Consider the following 17,224-nt stretch of genomic DNA (forward strand, 5'->3'; position numbering starts at 1 on the left):
CCCAATGGTACAGTCCCCACTTTCTCCAGCACTGGTGCTGGTGTCCATGAATTGAAACCCATTTTTCACAACAAACTTTAACCCTCGCATTTAACTTGCTAATCTTATTTACCCTATGCCAATTAACTTATGGCTCAGGATATGGGCATTGCTAGCTCGGCGAACATTTTTTGCCCATCCCTAATTGCCCTTGGGAAGGTGATGGTGAGCCACTTTCTTGTGCCACTGTAGTCCACATGGCATAGGTACACCACAGTGCTGTGAGGGAGGGATTTTGACCCAGCGACAGTGAAGGAACAGCGATAAGAGTTCCAAGTCAGGATGGTGTGTGGCTAGGAGGGGGACTTGCAGATGATGCCCATGCATCTGCTGCCCTTGTCATTCTAGGTGAACATACATACATATGAATTAGGAGCAGGGATAGGCCATTAGGTCCCTCGGGTTTGCTGTGCCTTTCAATAAGATCATGATCTGATTGTGGCCTCAACTCCACATTCCCAGCTACTCCCAATAACCTTTGGTTCCCTTGTTAGCCGAGAATCTTTCTACCTCTGCCTTAAAAATATCCAATGGACAAACTTCTGCCACTCTCTGGGGAAAAAAGTTCCAAAGACTCGTGACCCTCTGAGAGGAAAAAATTCTGCTCATCTCCATCTTAAATGGGAGACCCCTTATTTTAAAATGTGTCCCCTAGTTCTAGTGAGTTTCTGCAGTGCATCTTGTAGATGGTACACACTGCTGCCACTATGTGTCGGTGGTGGAGGGAGTGAATGTTGAAGATGGTGGTTGGGGTGGGAATCAATCGGGCTGCTTTGTCCTGGATGGTGTCAAGCTTCTTAAGTTTTGTTGGAACTGCACTCATCCAGGCAAGTGGAAGGTTTTTAATATTTTATAGACAGAAATTCCACATTTTAAGGGTTGTAATGTATATGAAGAATTTTCCATTGATATTAAAAGATAAACTTAAACAACGGAATTAATGGAAATAATGGATTTTCTTACAGCAAGGTCACGTTTGCTGAAACCTGCGGTACATAGCGTAGGTTCACATCTACACATTCCAATTCTGTTTCCCGGCAATCACACTTCTGTGGGTAGTCCTGAAGTGCTGTAAAACAAGTATATATCACATCTGATAATATGCAAAAGAATTCTTAATAACTTTTGTACAACTGCTATGATTTATTTTTTGCATATTAAGATTAAGACACAAAAGGACCAGGCTGACTAGGGTTTAGATATTCAGTGTGGTCCTATTCAACCAAAACTTACTAGGGATTATTTTTGTCTCCCTTCTGCCCTTATATATTCAGGGTATTCAACAATTTTAAAAAATACACCCACCAACTGCCTTGCCTTGAGGTGATTCTTGAGGCTGACCTAACTCGGTTTTCACGAGGATCTTGAAATGTACAGCCAGCTCCCACTTAAAACAGGCAGAAGCTTTATTTAATTTTAAAATTCTCCCTTTCGTGTTCAATTTCATTCATAGCCTCCCCCCGTCCTTAACCTACTCGAGCCTCCAGCCTTCCATGAACTCTTCATTCTCCAATTCTGGCCTCTTGTGTATTTCCCATTTCATTTTCTCCCACTATTAGCAATAGTGCCTTCAGCTGTCTCAGCCTTAAACTGTGGAATTGCCTTTGTTAACCTTTCTATCTCTCCCTCTTCCCTGAAGACCTTTTTTAAAACTTACCTCTTTAGCCAAGTTTTTAGTCACCTATCCACAAATCTCCTTCTTTGGTTCAGTGTCAATTTTTGGCTCATTACCCCCCTGTGCGATTCCTTGAGATGTTGTACTGCATTAAAGATGCCGTGTTGTTGTTGCTAAATTGGAGCCCTGTGCTACTTGTAACAATTTTGACATACCAATGGCAAAGAGTGCATCGCGCACACACCACTTATGGATACCAGATGTTAAAACTGCCTAATTTGTTGCAGGATGCTCATAAACAAAATTTAAGGTTTAAAAGTGATTTTCCAAGGGGTCAGAAGGAGCATTAATGCTCTTTCAACCCCTCAACAAAAATCAAATTATGATGCCTAACAATTCTCAGCCAGTCACCAAAATTGCCTTCCCTTCGTTCTTTTATCAACGGGCTTCATGATGGAGGCACTGGATTTTCATCCACCTCTGATGCATGAATTGCACAAAATGCAGCAGCACCTTGCTGACAATATGGAAATAAGGCTTGACCATGAAAAGTAGTTGGGCATTGAATGGATTCCATCAGGCGGACAGTGGGCTTACACAGTATGCCAACTCCCTGATGGAATTGGACACCTGAAACTTGCCTGCACTAAATTTAAAACTAAAATTGGACTTCTTAACCTCACCAAATTCTATTAAAATCGATGCACAACAAAACCTTACTTTCAGACATCTGCAAAACATCTGAAAAGGGTAACTCTTTGCAACAGTAATCCCTCCCCATACCATGTTAATTCCTAACTGATAGTAAAGAGTAAGGTGTGCTTATAAGTGGTTTGAGTAGAATGATTTAACAAAATATAACAGAAACCCAGTGGCCATTGAGAGAAAAAAGATTCCATAAGACATAGGAGCAGAAATTAGGCCATTCGGCCCATCGAGTCTGCTCTGCCATTCAATCATAGCTGATAAGTTTCTCAACCCCATTCTCCCGCCTTCTCCCCGTAACCTTTGATCCCCTTACTAATCAAGAACCTATTTATCTTGGTCTTAAATACACTCAATGACCTGGCTTCCACAGCCTTCTGTGGCAATGAATTCCATAGATTAATTAATTAGTAATTCCCTTGAAATAGTGTGTAGACATCCTGCCATTCCTTTCTTAATTAAATTGAGGATACATGGAGTTCAATGGAAGGGTTCTATAAACATAAATCAGACTTAGGAAAGTGCTTACCAAATTTATCCTCAGATAGGATTCTTGCCACATTACCTTGTTGTCAAGCTACTCTGGGAATTTCACCTGAAGTGCCCTCTATAGGCTCAGTGAGATTCATGTCAGCTTGAAGGTAGCCCCAATGTATAAAGACAAATAGCAATCGATCCCTCTGCATAATGCAATGAAATATCACCACTCAACTTAATTTACTTTTTACCTTCTCTTCAGTCCAAATAGCCTCTTCTACTCCCTCTCGGAGTGGCAGAATGTCACACTGCAATTGCGTTTCTTCAGTGGGTGAAACATCTCTGTTACATCGTTACAAATGTGGGTGCCTGCCTGAATACTTAAATGATCCCATCCCCAGGGATGGAGTTAAAGAAAGGTAGAACTGGTAAATGGAAATTCCATCTCGCTGACTTCTGGCATTTTAATGTGTTGGTAAAATTTTAATCCTTTAATGTCTGAAATAAGATTCTAATTTTATCAGGTTTAAAACAGAACCCAAGGAACAGATAAACACATTTTTTGAAAAAAACGGATGTTCAAGACGAAATCACTTACAGCAATCTTCAGTTATGTTTTCATTTTGAATTGCAGGAAAGAACGTTTCAAAAATATCTGACAAGCCAGTATAATCATCTAAAAGGATAGCAGAGCACATTTCAATAAATTTTAGGCACAAAAAAGTATTTGAAGCTGACATAGCACCTTGTTATCGCAAGATTAAAGTTAAAATTAAAATAAAAAGAAGCAACATTTGATTACCTCAGAAGTAAGATGAGAGTTGGGACCAGAGGACCGAAATGGTAATTAGTGATAAGTAACCTTAAAACATATATTCAAAAAATATTTTGCTTAAATACATACATAATAATGAACCAGACAAGGTAAGAAGCATCAAAACTATTAGGGTCATTCAAAATACAATTTAAAGTTACGATGCTTTATAAGTGAATTTCAAAGGAATTTCTCAATGTTGATTTTCTCAACCCTTTAGAATCATGGAAGGTAAAAAGTTCCAATGTAAGCATACACTATAAATCGCTGCTCTACTATAATTTTGCTTTACATCGATATATACCATTATAAATCCATGCACTCCTTCCACTTACCCTAGTTTGGGGCTGTTGTTACTGTAAATATCTGGATGTAAGCATTCAGTTTGAATGTCCCAGTGAGTGTACCAGAAGAATAAATTAAACTGGTGACTTTAGCACCTTCATATTCTTTCTGCTTTCCACCCCACTAATGGGTATTGGAAAACCACAGGCATATTGCCCATATTTTGTGTCCCTTGGTCTCTAGTGTTATAAGTGAGGCTCAACAATGAAAAGTACATGGTCTGGTCAGATCTGTAGAGCTCAGCCCCACCGATGTATAGACAATGTCGAGGGGAATGAATATCGTACATTTGAGAATACAAAGGAAAAATTCAAAAATATTTCAGTGCAGATTTGCAATCTAAAATACACCAACACATCAGCTATAATATGGTAAAGGTTTTCCTTATCTGATTCACGTGCAATCATTTTGCATAGCATAAAATGACAATGTTTTAAAATAACATTAATTTGTTCGCTGCAAAATATTGGGTGAAATTCCCCCAAAATGAAACTAAAGTGCGATGATGGGCAGTTCTGGCAGCGCCCAGCCCGCTGCCCATAATGGTGGCAACTCACGCCCGATTCTGCACTTGGAGCCTCATTAATTATGTAGAGGCATGTTTTGCTCCAAACTACCTGGCGGGTCAGGAGCTGATTCGTCTTCCTGCCATCAGCTGGTGGGTTCGAAGATCCAGGTGCCATATTCAAACGCCAGTCCAATATACAATCTTACTCTCTCCAGAGATGTCCGCAACTCATTAGAAAAAGGCCAAGAGCCTTAGCACGAAGTCTGCACCCTGCTTCACCCTCCAGGCCTTGGTCAGAGGGGTGCAGGAACAATGGCACGTGCTCTACCCCATGGATAGCTGCAGGAAGCACAGCAGCCTTACCTCTCCAGACTGCAAGGCTGTCGCAGAGCAAGTCAATGCGGCTGCACCCACGCCCAAAGTGTCACCCAGTGCAGGAAGAGGATGAATGATCTTATCCGGTCCGCCAGGGTAAGTCATCCTGGAACACCTTCCAATATCAAATTCTCGTCAAAGTATCACACACTCAAACAGCTATTCTCTTCAGGGATCTCAAACAGTCATTAGCGGGGGGGACATATCAACACTCATTCTCTCACTGAGACTTTCAATTCATCACCATCCCATCTATCATGTTACTCACTCCATCCTCTAGCTCCTCTGGGGAGGGCTCACCCCACACAGGGAACATGCATCTCACCCAACCTCTGCACCGTCCCTTCTCATCACATGATTTTCTTTCTTCTTCATACGGGCCAAGCTGGTGCACAACAGGCTGGAGTGATCGCAGACCGGGGGAGGGATAACCGACATCGCCCTCAGTGAGTTTGAGGAGGCTGCAGCTGAGTTGGCTGGGGAGGGCAGGAATCGCCCCTGTGGAGAAGGGGAGATCAGCCTTGTGTTGTTTTTGGGTTTCAATGATGCACACAGACCGCCGACATTGTAGCTGAGCTAACTTTATTGATAACCCAGTTCTGATGAAGAGTCATACGGACTTGAACCGTTAACTCTGCCTTCCACTCCACAGATGCTGTCAGACTTGCTGAGTTTTTCCAGCTACTTTTGTTTTTGTTTATTGATAACACATTTTCCTAACATGAACACATATCTGCAGTCTCTGTACTCTATCAAGACAGGCTCCAATATGTACTATCTGACCTTCAGCCCCCAGGTCAGGTGATGCCTTATCTAGTACAGAGTACCGTATAATATTTAATACTGGAGCCCACAACCATAATCAACTATTATCATGTCAGGCCTGTCCAACAACTGTGTATGGATCTATCACCTCGTGAAATCCAAACATTCACAGTGAGTCACATGCGGCCTTATATAGCTCATGCTTATTAACTGAAGCTCTCTTTTCTATTTTCTAGGCACAAGCACATTGAGGCACCCAAGCCATTCCAGCACCACCAGCACGAGCCCCCAGACCTCATCCGTGGAGGAAGCTCCAGAAGAACCATCACGGCGCTCACACGCACCCTCCACCAGCTCAGAGACACACATGTCGGTGGGGCACAGCTGTATGTTAGGCTTCGGCTCACTTTCTGGGGAACACCTCACTGATACGTCCCCGCAGTCGGAGACAGAGACAGTCCAGGTCTCCAGCAGTTGGAAGGGAGGATGAACGTCTGCCGGACACCCTGGGGGCCTCCTCTCAGGACAATCCAAGGGTGTGCAGTCGCTCACCGCCCCCTCTGCCTGTGACCCCATCCATTCCAGTTTCTCAGGCTGCCGAGGGCGCTTCTACCCCCTGAGCATGTGACCTTAACAGGCTGGGGCCCTCCAGGCCTCGGGCCACCAGAGGAGGTTCATCAAAGTCATCACAGACATCAGGATGTAGCAGTCAGCAGGCTGCCTCCACCTCTGCTGCCGATGTCGGGGCTGCACCCAGGTGTAGTGATAGAGTTAAGAAAGTTAAGAAAAATTGATGTCACATTTGAGTCACTGGTGTGCTATACATGTAAATAAATTGCACTTTTGTGAATACATTTGATGGTTATGTGAATGTTCCTGTCAACTGAAGGAGTTGAAATTTTGTACTTTGGAATCCTCTTATTTTGAGGTTTAGCCTTCCTCCCACTCAGTGATAGTGTCCCACTGTGAGATTCACATTCCTGTGATGTCAACCTCAGTTGAACTAGTATCTGCACCCTTGTGTGATGTCAGGGAGATGTGTTTAAATCTTTATTGGAAATGTGTGATGTAAGCGTTTCTCACCCTTCTTCCTCAAAGAACACCATTGAGTGAGGCAGCTCATCAGCATTGATATTTTAGTGGCATGTGTGACTCCTCAGGCATGGACGGGAGGAGGAGATCCCTGGGCATGTCCACATCTCAGTCACAGCAGTGTCTGCATCATTAGATGGCGGCGAAGGCTTCTAGCCTTCTCTCACATTGCTCTTGTTCCTAAGTAGACTCTCAGTTCCCCAAGTGAGCTCACTCACAGGGCACCACCGACCAAAACAAAGACCATGGCCTGGCCATTCATGAGACTAGAACGCGCAAATGTGGATGTGGGACTCATTCTTGCTGCAAGTGGCTGGACATCCCAAGGTGAAAGTAAATGGCATTGAGGGCTAGGAGAGATGTGGCCATATTCCCTCATTTAACTTTATTCTTCCTGGAGCCTGTCAGCAATTAATGTATCACGGGCACGTCTCCTACATCTTCCTTCCTCCATGGCGTGATCGCACTCATACTGACCCTCAGCAGCCTCCTGAGGTTCCTGGGCCTCCGGATCTTCATCCTCTGATGAGCTCTCATCCTCCTCCAGTTCATTCTCTGGCAGGGGTTCACCTCTTTGCATTGCCAGATTGTGAGGGGCAAAACACACTGTGATGATGCGGGAAACCCTATTGGGAGTGTATTGAAGTGAGCCACCTGAGCAGTCCAAGCATCTGAAATGCATCTTCAGAAGCCCTATGGTCTGCTCTATAAGGAGCATGTGGAGCTGTGAGCAGCACTGTACCTCTCCTCGGAACGATTCTGAGGGCGATGCACTGGTGTCAGCAGCCAGTCCTTCAGTGGGTACTCCTTATCCCCAAGCAGCCATCCTTGCAGTCGTAATGGCCCCTCAAAAATCTCAGGTGCCTGGAAGTGACTCAGGATGTAAGAGTCATGGCAACTCCCAGGGTACCATGCACAAACGTGCAGTATGTGCTTCTGGTGATCACATACCAGCTGTACATTGATGGAACGATAGCCCTTGTAGTTTATATACATTAGGGGCTGCTGCCATGGAGTCCGTATAGCCACATGGGTGCAGTCTATTGCACCTGCACTCTAGAGAAGCCTGAGGAGATGGCGAAGCTGGTGAATCTCACAGCCTGGCTATCTTCATCCAGTGCAAACCTGATATAATGATGGGCCTTCCTGTAAAGGGCATCTATTACCTCCTTTATGCATTGATGTGTTGCGGACTGAGAGATGCTGCACAGGTCCCCTGCTAATCCTTGGAAAGAATCAGAGGCCAAGACATTGAGTACAATGGACATCTTCAAAGCCACTGGAAGGGGATACTCTCGAACTCCATGTGGCGTCAAGTCTTCATAAAGAATGTGGTATATGTGATGTACCAGATCTTGGGACAAGCGCAGACGTGCACGGCATTGCCTCTCACTCATTTGTAAGTAGGATACTCTTGGATGATAAACCCTAGGTCTGGCGAGTTGCCCCTGTTGTCTGGGTCTCTCCTCCTGACCCTCCTGTTCATGCTGTAGCTCCACTTGACGATGTCCCTCCTGCTGGAGCTGCGTGCAGAGTCACCTCTCCCTCCTTCACCTCCTCCATTGCATTAGGACCCTGACAAAGACAGCATTGAGTCCTGGATCCATATCTGCTTTTGCCTTCTCTCTGAAGGGAAACATTGAAGACATTAATGATTCAAGGGGCAAGAAAGCGAAGCTCGGAAGATGACACGTTTGGAGACTGTAAGGGTCCATAGATTTTCCTGCCCTACTTGCATGGTGGCTGATGTCGCCTTGTCCTTGAGAAACTAACACACATCGAAGTGACCAAGATGGCATTGAAGATATGTAACATCTTGATCCCTGTGTGGGATGCTAAATTTTAATTGAGATGATTGACTCAACCTAGCTCTGTGTTCCAATCTCTGACGTGGCATATTAATGACAATCAGTTGCTAATGGTCAATAAGTGAATGCCCTTTGACCCATTAGGAGCATCAAATCTGGTGAACACGTCTCAGGCCTTCATTGATGGAATGCCATATATGATACAGCTGTGCCTCCTTCAGTATTGCCTGCATTCCCAAATTCTACATTCCTGTAACTCTTGTGTTACTCTTGAGATGCAGCAGCTGTGGTGTATAGCCACTGAGTTCCGAGAAGCCCTTTAACAGTGCTGATGAAGCTATTGGCTTTAAGTGACTTTCATCGCAAGGAGGTCTTCCTCGTTTCTAAGCAGACTCCTGCTCACTCCGGCGGCAACAAGAGGTTAGAGGAAGACCCCAGAAATGCCCCCCTCATGTTCGCCCTTCCCCCTGGCTGCCATTCCACAGCCATCCCTCCCCGTTGCCCCCCCTTGTGTTTGTCAGCCTGACCCTTGCCTCACAGCCCACTCCTGGCTGAAGTGCTAATCTCTGAAAGTGGAGGCCTGCATGAGTGCCACAGCACAGTGGTGCTCCTCAGGACAATGAAAGCAAAGAGAAGGAGCAGTCCAACTCTACAGCCCCAGCAGAGCGGCGTTCATCATAACAAGATCAATGCAGCGCTATCGCAGGTATGTTCTACTCACCTCGAAGTTACCAGTGAACTGAGGTCCGCCTAGTGCAAGCCACCCCTTTTCAAATGGGTTTGACACCAACGTAATTTCCTGCTGGTGTGACGCAAGGTTGGAAGGCCTGACAAGATTCTGGTGGGCAGTTGTTTTAATGAGCATTCATGATATGCTAATGAACGCAAATGGAATTTGCGCCACTAGTCGGCGGGATAACTGAACCGCCATGAAAACGCCATTGGGAGAATTGCAAACTGTTTTTGTGATGGCGGAAATCCGATTTTTTGCCTCCCGCTGGATTCTCTACTCCCACCCATCACAAAACCCACTGCGGGCGGGATGGGAGAATTCCGCCCATTGTGTCAGAATACATGGGAAGACTTCAAAAATGTTTCAGTGCTGAATTGCAATCAAAAATACACCAGCTATGATATGGTAAAATACACTTAGTTTTTTTTCAATACATAATTCACTTGTAAATATTTCAGAAAACCATTTTGACTGGCATACAACGACGATGCTTTAAATTAATGTTCATTTGCACATGGTAAAATAAGAAGTTCCGTTTCTTGTAAGGTCGTACCCTGGAAGATGCACTGGGGTTCCCCCAGAAGTCCCCATGCAAGGATTGCGTGTGAATGGCCCGGGAGGTTTAAACTCTGATCGGCAATTACCCTGCACCTGGAACTATCCAATATGCTGATTTAAATCACAGACTTCACATGGTTCCGAATCTCTTAGCAGAATGGTTACCCAGGAAAAGTTAGAAGGATTAAAACCATTTCTATCTCCTGGGTAACTATGGTACTGACCCACCTGCCCCCGATTACCCCCAGCCTCCGACTACCCTCCCCACCCCCTGACTATCCTCCCGAACACCCAACTTCCCTCCCAACTCCCCGACTTACTCTCCCACCCCCTCAACTACCCTCCCCACTTTCTGACTACTCTTCCCATTCCCTTCTACCCTTCCAACCCCCTGACTACCTTCCTGCACCCCGACCAACCCCCCCATCCCCTGACTACCTCCCGACACCCAACCCTGTCTAACCTCTAAACCACCCTCCACCCTGCCCCCCAAACTAGCCTCCCAACTCCATCTTTCCCCACCGCCTACACCCCCCCAACCCCCAGCCCCCTATCCCCCTTCCCTATGGCTTCTCAAACTTAATCTTATCTGATTTATGGCAGCTAGTGCCGGGCCAAGGGAACATGGCTTCACCTGCCCCATCGACCCTGCACTCCATACGCAACTACGCTGCACATTTGCCACCAGGCCTGGTTTGGAAGTCTGGGCGAGGGATGTGTAGCTCCAGACTAAGGTAAGTAAAAAGTATTGTTGTGGCAATGTGATGGTCATTGTCACTCCATGGTTAGTCTGGCCCATTATGTTTTCCAGTTTACAATACACAGAGAATCACCTCTGATGATGCAGTATGGAAGCTACCATTCCCTTTATGGAGTCAATTCTGAGTCCCAGTAGAAGCTAATTCTTCAATAGCATTTAGAAATTAATCTAAAATTATGGAGATAATAGGCTGAATTGTCCCAGATTTGCTCTAAGTGCGGTAGGTAAAACGACGTTTTACCCGTCAGCCGCAATGGTGGCTTTTCCTGCTGTATCATCCCAAACCCACCGCATTAATTATGCATTCCCAGGAAGCACACCGTTTCCACAGCGGGTGGGCCCTCATTTGCTCGCCATGCCATCACCTCGCTGCTTCATCACGCTGGGCGCGACATTTAAAGTGCAGTCGCGCACTCACCTCAATGCTTCCAGCCCAGGACAACCAGGACAGGATGGCCCCAAAAGGCAAAAAGACTGTAGCCCCCTGCTTCAGTGACGCGTCCCTTGAGTGCCTTTTGAACACCATGGAGGCCCACCGTGATGTCCTCTACCCCAGCTCTGGCCACAGGATGGGCAGCTGCATCACCAACCCAGCATGAGGTGGTGGCAGTGATGGTCAGCGCCAATGCCCTGCAAAAGAGGAAGGCCACCCAGTGCCACTACAGGATGAATGGTCTCATTCGTTCCGCCAGGGTAAGTCACCCTTCTCATCACTCTCAACTCACACACTTACAAATCCATCAAACATCCACAGGGATCTCATACCTCAAGGGACAACACCACTAACTCTCACACACACCCTCAAATCTCCATCAGGCTCATATCCTCTGGAGCTCATGTTCTCATCCTGTCCACCACGCAAAAATTCCATGCAGTGCCATGCGTCCTGTACACACTCTCTCCAGCTGTTTTCATGCAGGTGAAGCTGGCTCACATCAGCAGGGATAGGTCCAAGACCGGGAGTGGAGTGGTCCACATTAGGCCCCTCACTCACTTTGAGGAGTTTGCCATCGCACTGACCGATGAGGATTTGGATCAGGGCTGCGGTGACGGTGAGGTTAGCGGCGAACATCCTTGTGAGGATCCTGCACCACATCATCCCTCTCTCAATGCAAATATGAGTGCTCCCTCTCCTGCTTTTGGGCAGAATTTTGCCCTTGTGGGGCAGGCTTGGCCGGGGCGGTCGGGAAGCCGACTGCTGCCCGTGATTGGGGTTGGTCTACAATTTCACGCTGGCGAGCCAATTAAGGCCCGCCCAGCGTGAACCGCGAGCAGCAACGCTCAGTGTTGCCTGTGCGGGCGGGGGAGGAGGGCGAGCGCGAACTTTGCGCATGCGCGTGAGTGTGCGCTTGAAAATCTCCCTGAGGCACAGAGCTGCCTTAGGGAGGTGAACAGTTTTCAAAATAAAAAATAAAGATGTTAAAAATGTCACATGAGTAGGGCCATGTCGTAAATGAAATTTGAAAAGTTTTATTTTATTTTATTTTTATTTGATGTTGGAAATATCATAACAAGTGTATTAGAATTCTTTGAAGAGGTAACAAGCAGATAGATAAAGGGGGGCCAATAGATGTAATATATTTGGATTTCCAAAAGGCATTTGATAAGGTACCACACATAAGGCTACTTAATAAGATAAGAGCCCGTGGTGTTGGGGGTAGTATATTAGCATGGATAGAGGATTGGCTAACTTATAGAAGACAGAGAGTTGGGATAAGAGGGGCATTTTCGGGATGGCAACCTGTAACTAGTGGAGCGCCACAGGGATGAGTACTGAGGCCTCAATTATTTACAAATATATATTAATGACTAAGATGAGGGAAGTGAATGTACTATCGCCAAGTTTGCAGATGACACAAAAATAGGTGGGTATGCAAGTAGTGAGGATGACACAAGGAGTCTACAGAGGGATACAGACAGGTTAAGTCAGTGGGCAAAAACTTGGCAGATGGGGTAAAATGTGGGAGTATATTGTGGGAAAATGTGAGGTTATACACTTTGGCAGGAAGAATAGAGGAGCTGAATATTATTTAAATGGAGAAAGACTGTAGAAGGCTGCAGCACAGAGGGATTTGGCAGTCCTTGTGCATGAATCCAAAAAAGCTAACATACAAGATAAAGGCAAAATACTGCAGATGCTGGAAATCTAAAACAAAAACAAAAAATGCTGGAAAAACTCAGCAGGCCTGACAGCATCTTTGGAGAGAAAGACAGAGTTAACATTTCACATCCGTATGACTTCTTCAGAGCAGAAGGGGAGTATATACTGGTGAAGTATATACTGTTTAAGGTGGGTGGAACAGGTGAAGCTGGATAGAAGCCAGAGATAGGTGGAGGCAAAGGAGAGATTGCGAAAGATGTCATAAACAAAAGGTCAAAGGGTTGTTAATAGTGATGGTGCTGGCTAAAGGAGGTGCTAATGGTGACATTAAGAGTGGAAAGCAGAATGTGAAAATGTCAGGACCAGGGTAAGCACTCTGGAAACTGACAGATGGTCCTAGTGGGGGTGGGGTGGGGGGAGGGGACAGTGGTGGGGAAAAAAATCGGAAAGGCTAAAAGCTGGGGATAAAACAATGAATAAAATGGAAATAAACTTAAAAAAAAATAATGAAAATAAGAGGGAAAATAAATAAATAAAAATGAATAAGAGAAAAGTGGGGGGGGGGGGGTCAGAAAGAGGTGGGGATGGAGGAGAGAGTTCATTGTCTGAAGTTGTTGAACTCAATGTTAAGTCCGGAAGGCTGTAAAGTGCCTAATCGGAAGATGAGGTGCTGTTCCTCCAGTTTGCGTTGAGCTTCACTGGAACATTGCAGCAGGCCAAGGACGGACATGTGGGCATGAGAGCAGGATGGGGCATTGAAATGGCAAGCAACAGGAAGGTCTGGGTCATGCTTGCAGACAGACCGAAGGTGTTCCATAAAGTGGTTATCCAGTCTGCGTTTGGTCTCTCCAATGTAGAAGAGACCTCATTGGGAGCAGTGAATGGAGCAGTCTCGCTGCTCCCAATGTGGTCTCCTCTACATTGGAGAGACCAAATGCAGACTGGATAACCACTTTACGGAACACCTTCGGTCTGTCTGCAAGCATGACCCAGACCTTCCTGTCGCTTGCCACTTCAACGCCCCATCCTGCTCACATGCCCACATGTCCATCCTTGGCCTGCTGCAATGTTCCAGTGAAGCTCAACGCAAACTGGAGGAACAGCACCTCATCTTACGATTAGGCACTTTACAGCCTTCCAGACTTAACATTGAGTTGAACAACTTCAGACCATGAACTCTCTCTTCCATCCCCACCCCTTTCTAATCCCCCCCCCCACTTTTCCTTATTCTTTCTGTCTGTCTGTCTATCTACCTATCTATTCCATTTATTTTCATTATTATTATTTTTAAAATTTATTTCCATTTTATTCGTTGTTTTATCCCCAGCTTTTAACCTTTTCAATCTTTTTTCCCACCAGTGTCCCCTCCCCCTACCCCACCCTCATGAGAGCCATCTGTCACTTTCCAGAGTGCTTACCCTGGTCCGACCATCATCACATTCTGCTTTCAACTCTTAATGTCACCATTAGCACCTCTTTTAGCCAGCACCACCACTATTAATAACCCTTTGACCTTTTGTTTATGACATCTTTCGCAATCTCTCCTTTGCCTCCACCTATCGCTGGCTTCTATCCAGCTTCACCTGTTCCACCCCCTTAAACAGTATATATTTTGCCACATTTCTAATTCCTTTCAGCTCTTAAGAAGAGCCATACGGACTTGAAACGTTAACTCAAGCTAACATGCAAGTTCAGCAGGAAGGCAAATGGAATGTTGACTTTTATTTCAAAGGGAATGCAGTATAAAAGTAGGGAAGTCTTGCTAAAACTATACAAGGCACTAGTTAGACCACACCAAGAATACTGTGAACAATTTTGGTCCCCTTATTTAAGGAAAGATATACTGGCATTGGAGGCAGTCCAGAGAAGATTCATTAGGTTGATCCTGGGTATGGAGGGATTTTCTTATGAGGAGAGGTTGAGTAGGTTGGACCTGTACTCATTGGAGTTTAAAAGAATGAGAGGTGACCTTATTGAAACATATAAGATTCTTAGAGGGCTTGACAGGGTAGATGCTGAGAGGTTGTTTCCCCTTGTGGGAGAGTCTAGGACCAGAGGGCATAATCTCAGAGTAAGGGGGTGCCCATTTGAAACAGAGATGAGGAGGAATTTCTTCTTTCAGAGGGTAGTCAATCTGTTGAATTCTTTACTGCAGAGGGCTGTAGAGGCTGGGTCGTTAAGTACATTCAAGGCTGAGATAGACAGATTTTTAATCAGTAAGGGAATCAAGGGTTATGGGGAAAAAGCAGGAAAGTGGAGCTGAGGATTATCATATCAACTATGATCTCATTGAATGACGAAGCAGACTCGATGGGCTGAATGGCCTACTTCTGCTCCTATATCTTATGGTCTTATGGTCTTAACTTCATCCCGCCCATGGATGAGGTTTCCAAAAAAATGCAAAGGCCGCTTGGTCTTTTCGCCTGCCCGCCAATCTTAAGATTGGACTGGCAGCAAAAAATTTCTTTCAATGGCCTTGTTAATGGCGTTACTAGGCCTTTTAATTGTCAGTGGGCATGCTGCGTGACTGCGCGCTGACGTTGGGACGCTCGCCTGACATCAACGCACGTCATTTTACGCTCAAGCGGATTGGACGTGTGTGCGCCCGCCGAGGTAAAAATTCTGCCCTTTGACTCTGCTGCCATGCACTAATTATCTCTATTTTGGTTCACAGGGAGCTCTGCCAAGCGATCAACTCCCTTAGCCAGCCAGTCCCTCATCTCCATCCAGGTCCTCACCTGCAGCCAAGAGGACACCTCCTCCAGTGAAGAGCTGAAAATAAGCAGTCTGGAAAACCCGTCACAGCACTTACTCACACCCTGCAACAGCGCAGAGACACACATCTTGGTGGGACCTAGATCTAGAGCAGGCTTGGGTTCACAATCTGGTGGTTACAGCACAGACACATGTCTGCAGCAGGAGGAGGCAGGTTCGGCCGAGCTCCACAGCACTTGGAGGACTGCTGGGGAAGAGGCATCTGTGAGGTCCGAGTCAGATCACAAGCCTCTGGATTTGGTCTTACAACTCATCGTGGAGGGTCAGCAGAAGGCAGGGAAAAATCATGCAGAGCTGTTGGAAGCCCTCAACAGAGTGGCACGTGAGTTGGAGGAGTGTGTCGTCTGCTCTGATGAAATGGTGCCCACATGTGCATGTTTGGAGGTCTCCATGGGGAGGATGGTGGACACCATGGAGACCCTGCACTGCATCACGGGAGCCATGGGTGGGTTCCTGCAGCGGCAAGTCGAGAGGGAAACGGGGCACCTCGACATCCCTCCAGGTCTTCCTTCCCCTCAAGTAGTCAGGTTGGGGCCCTCGGGCACCTGAAGGGAGAAGGAGCGGCAGCTGGACACCCCTGGGTCATCCACTCAGGAATCTCAGAGGCTGTCCGCTCCCTCCGAGTCCCCTTTGCCTTTGAGCCCCTCAACCTCATCTGCAGACAGAGCAGCTGGCCAATGAGTGACTCTGGAGGGAGAAGTGTGTGTGTGGCAGGGCCTTTTGGAGCCTCGTGCAAGCACTCTCCCATGCACGTAGATCCTTCACGTATCACATTCGCCTCAATATCCTGAGCATTTTCAATGCTGCTTGTTGGGGTTTGTTGGTGTCCATCTGAGCTGCATCTCCGCCCACCCAGTGACCACAAAACCATGCAGCACCTGATCTCGCCCACCAAGACTGTCGTTTCACTTTCGATTTAGACAGCATGGTCTTGATTCGCTTTTTTGTAAGCTCCCCCCTCTTTTCTCCTCCCTCCATCATCCATTTCCTTTCCCCCATCACTGTTGACTCCCCAACAACACATTCCACTTCCCCTCTGTGACCTACCAGCCACAACCCCTTTCCTTCGGCGATGTCCAGGTGAACGTGCAAGTTCCCTTCCTTGCCAAAAATCGTACCCCCTTCCACATTCACCTCCCTGACCTCCTCCTTCTCACCCCCAGGGTCCGTGTCTGCCTCCGAATCCCCACCAACCACCCTCGCTGCATCTTCTACCAATACTGTCGAACCCTCACACTCTCACCCTATCACCTCACTCTGCCCTCAGTCATTCTCACCAATCCCCCGTTCCAAGCCCACACTCAGTTCACTCCTCAGAAGGCAATCATGGACTCCATTGCACGTTCACTTGGACATCCCTTCCTCTGGATGGACCCCTTCCCTCTCTGGACCCCTGCCACCCCCCCACCCCCCCCACCCCACTTTGGAACCCCTTCCCCCCATGAAACCCTTTCCCTACCTGGATTCCCTGTCCTTGGTCCTTCCCACCCCCCACCCCTACACTCCACCGGAATCCATCCCCACTTAGTCCGCCTCCTTCCTGACTCTTTGCTCCAGCCTTATTTCTTCCTCCAGCCTTACTTATTCCTCCAGCATTACTCCTTCCCCCTCCCTGACTCCTTCAGACACCCTTGCTTCTTCCTCCAGCCTTACACCCTCCCCTCTCCGCACTCCTTCCTCCTCCAGGACTCCCTCCCCTCTCCACACTTCTTCATCCTCCAGGACTCCCTCCCCTCTCCACACTTCTTCCTCCT

General features: G+C 46.7%; 1 protein-coding gene across 1 annotated transcript in view; it reads right to left on the reverse strand.

Annotated features, from left to right (window-relative positions):
- Positions 1 to 17,224, reverse strand: part of LOC144682449 (relaxin receptor 1-like) — a 241,886-nt gene that overhangs the window by 153,474 nt on the left and 71,188 nt on the right. The window contains exons 3-4 of the mRNA XM_078544852.1: positions 3,435 to 3,512; positions 1,003 to 1,108 (exon numbers count right to left, since the gene is read on the reverse strand). Coding sequence (XP_078400978.1) covers positions 1,003 to 1,108; positions 3,435 to 3,512 — 184 coding nt within the window. The remainder of the gene's footprint in view (positions 1 to 1,002; positions 1,109 to 3,434; positions 3,513 to 17,224) is intronic.

Source organism: Cetorhinus maximus, chromosome 7, assembly GCF_964194155.1.
Source record: "Cetorhinus maximus chromosome 7, sCetMax3.hap1.1, whole genome shotgun sequence".
NCBI classification, from domain to species: domain Eukaryota; kingdom Metazoa; phylum Chordata; class Chondrichthyes; order Lamniformes; family Cetorhinidae; genus Cetorhinus; species Cetorhinus maximus.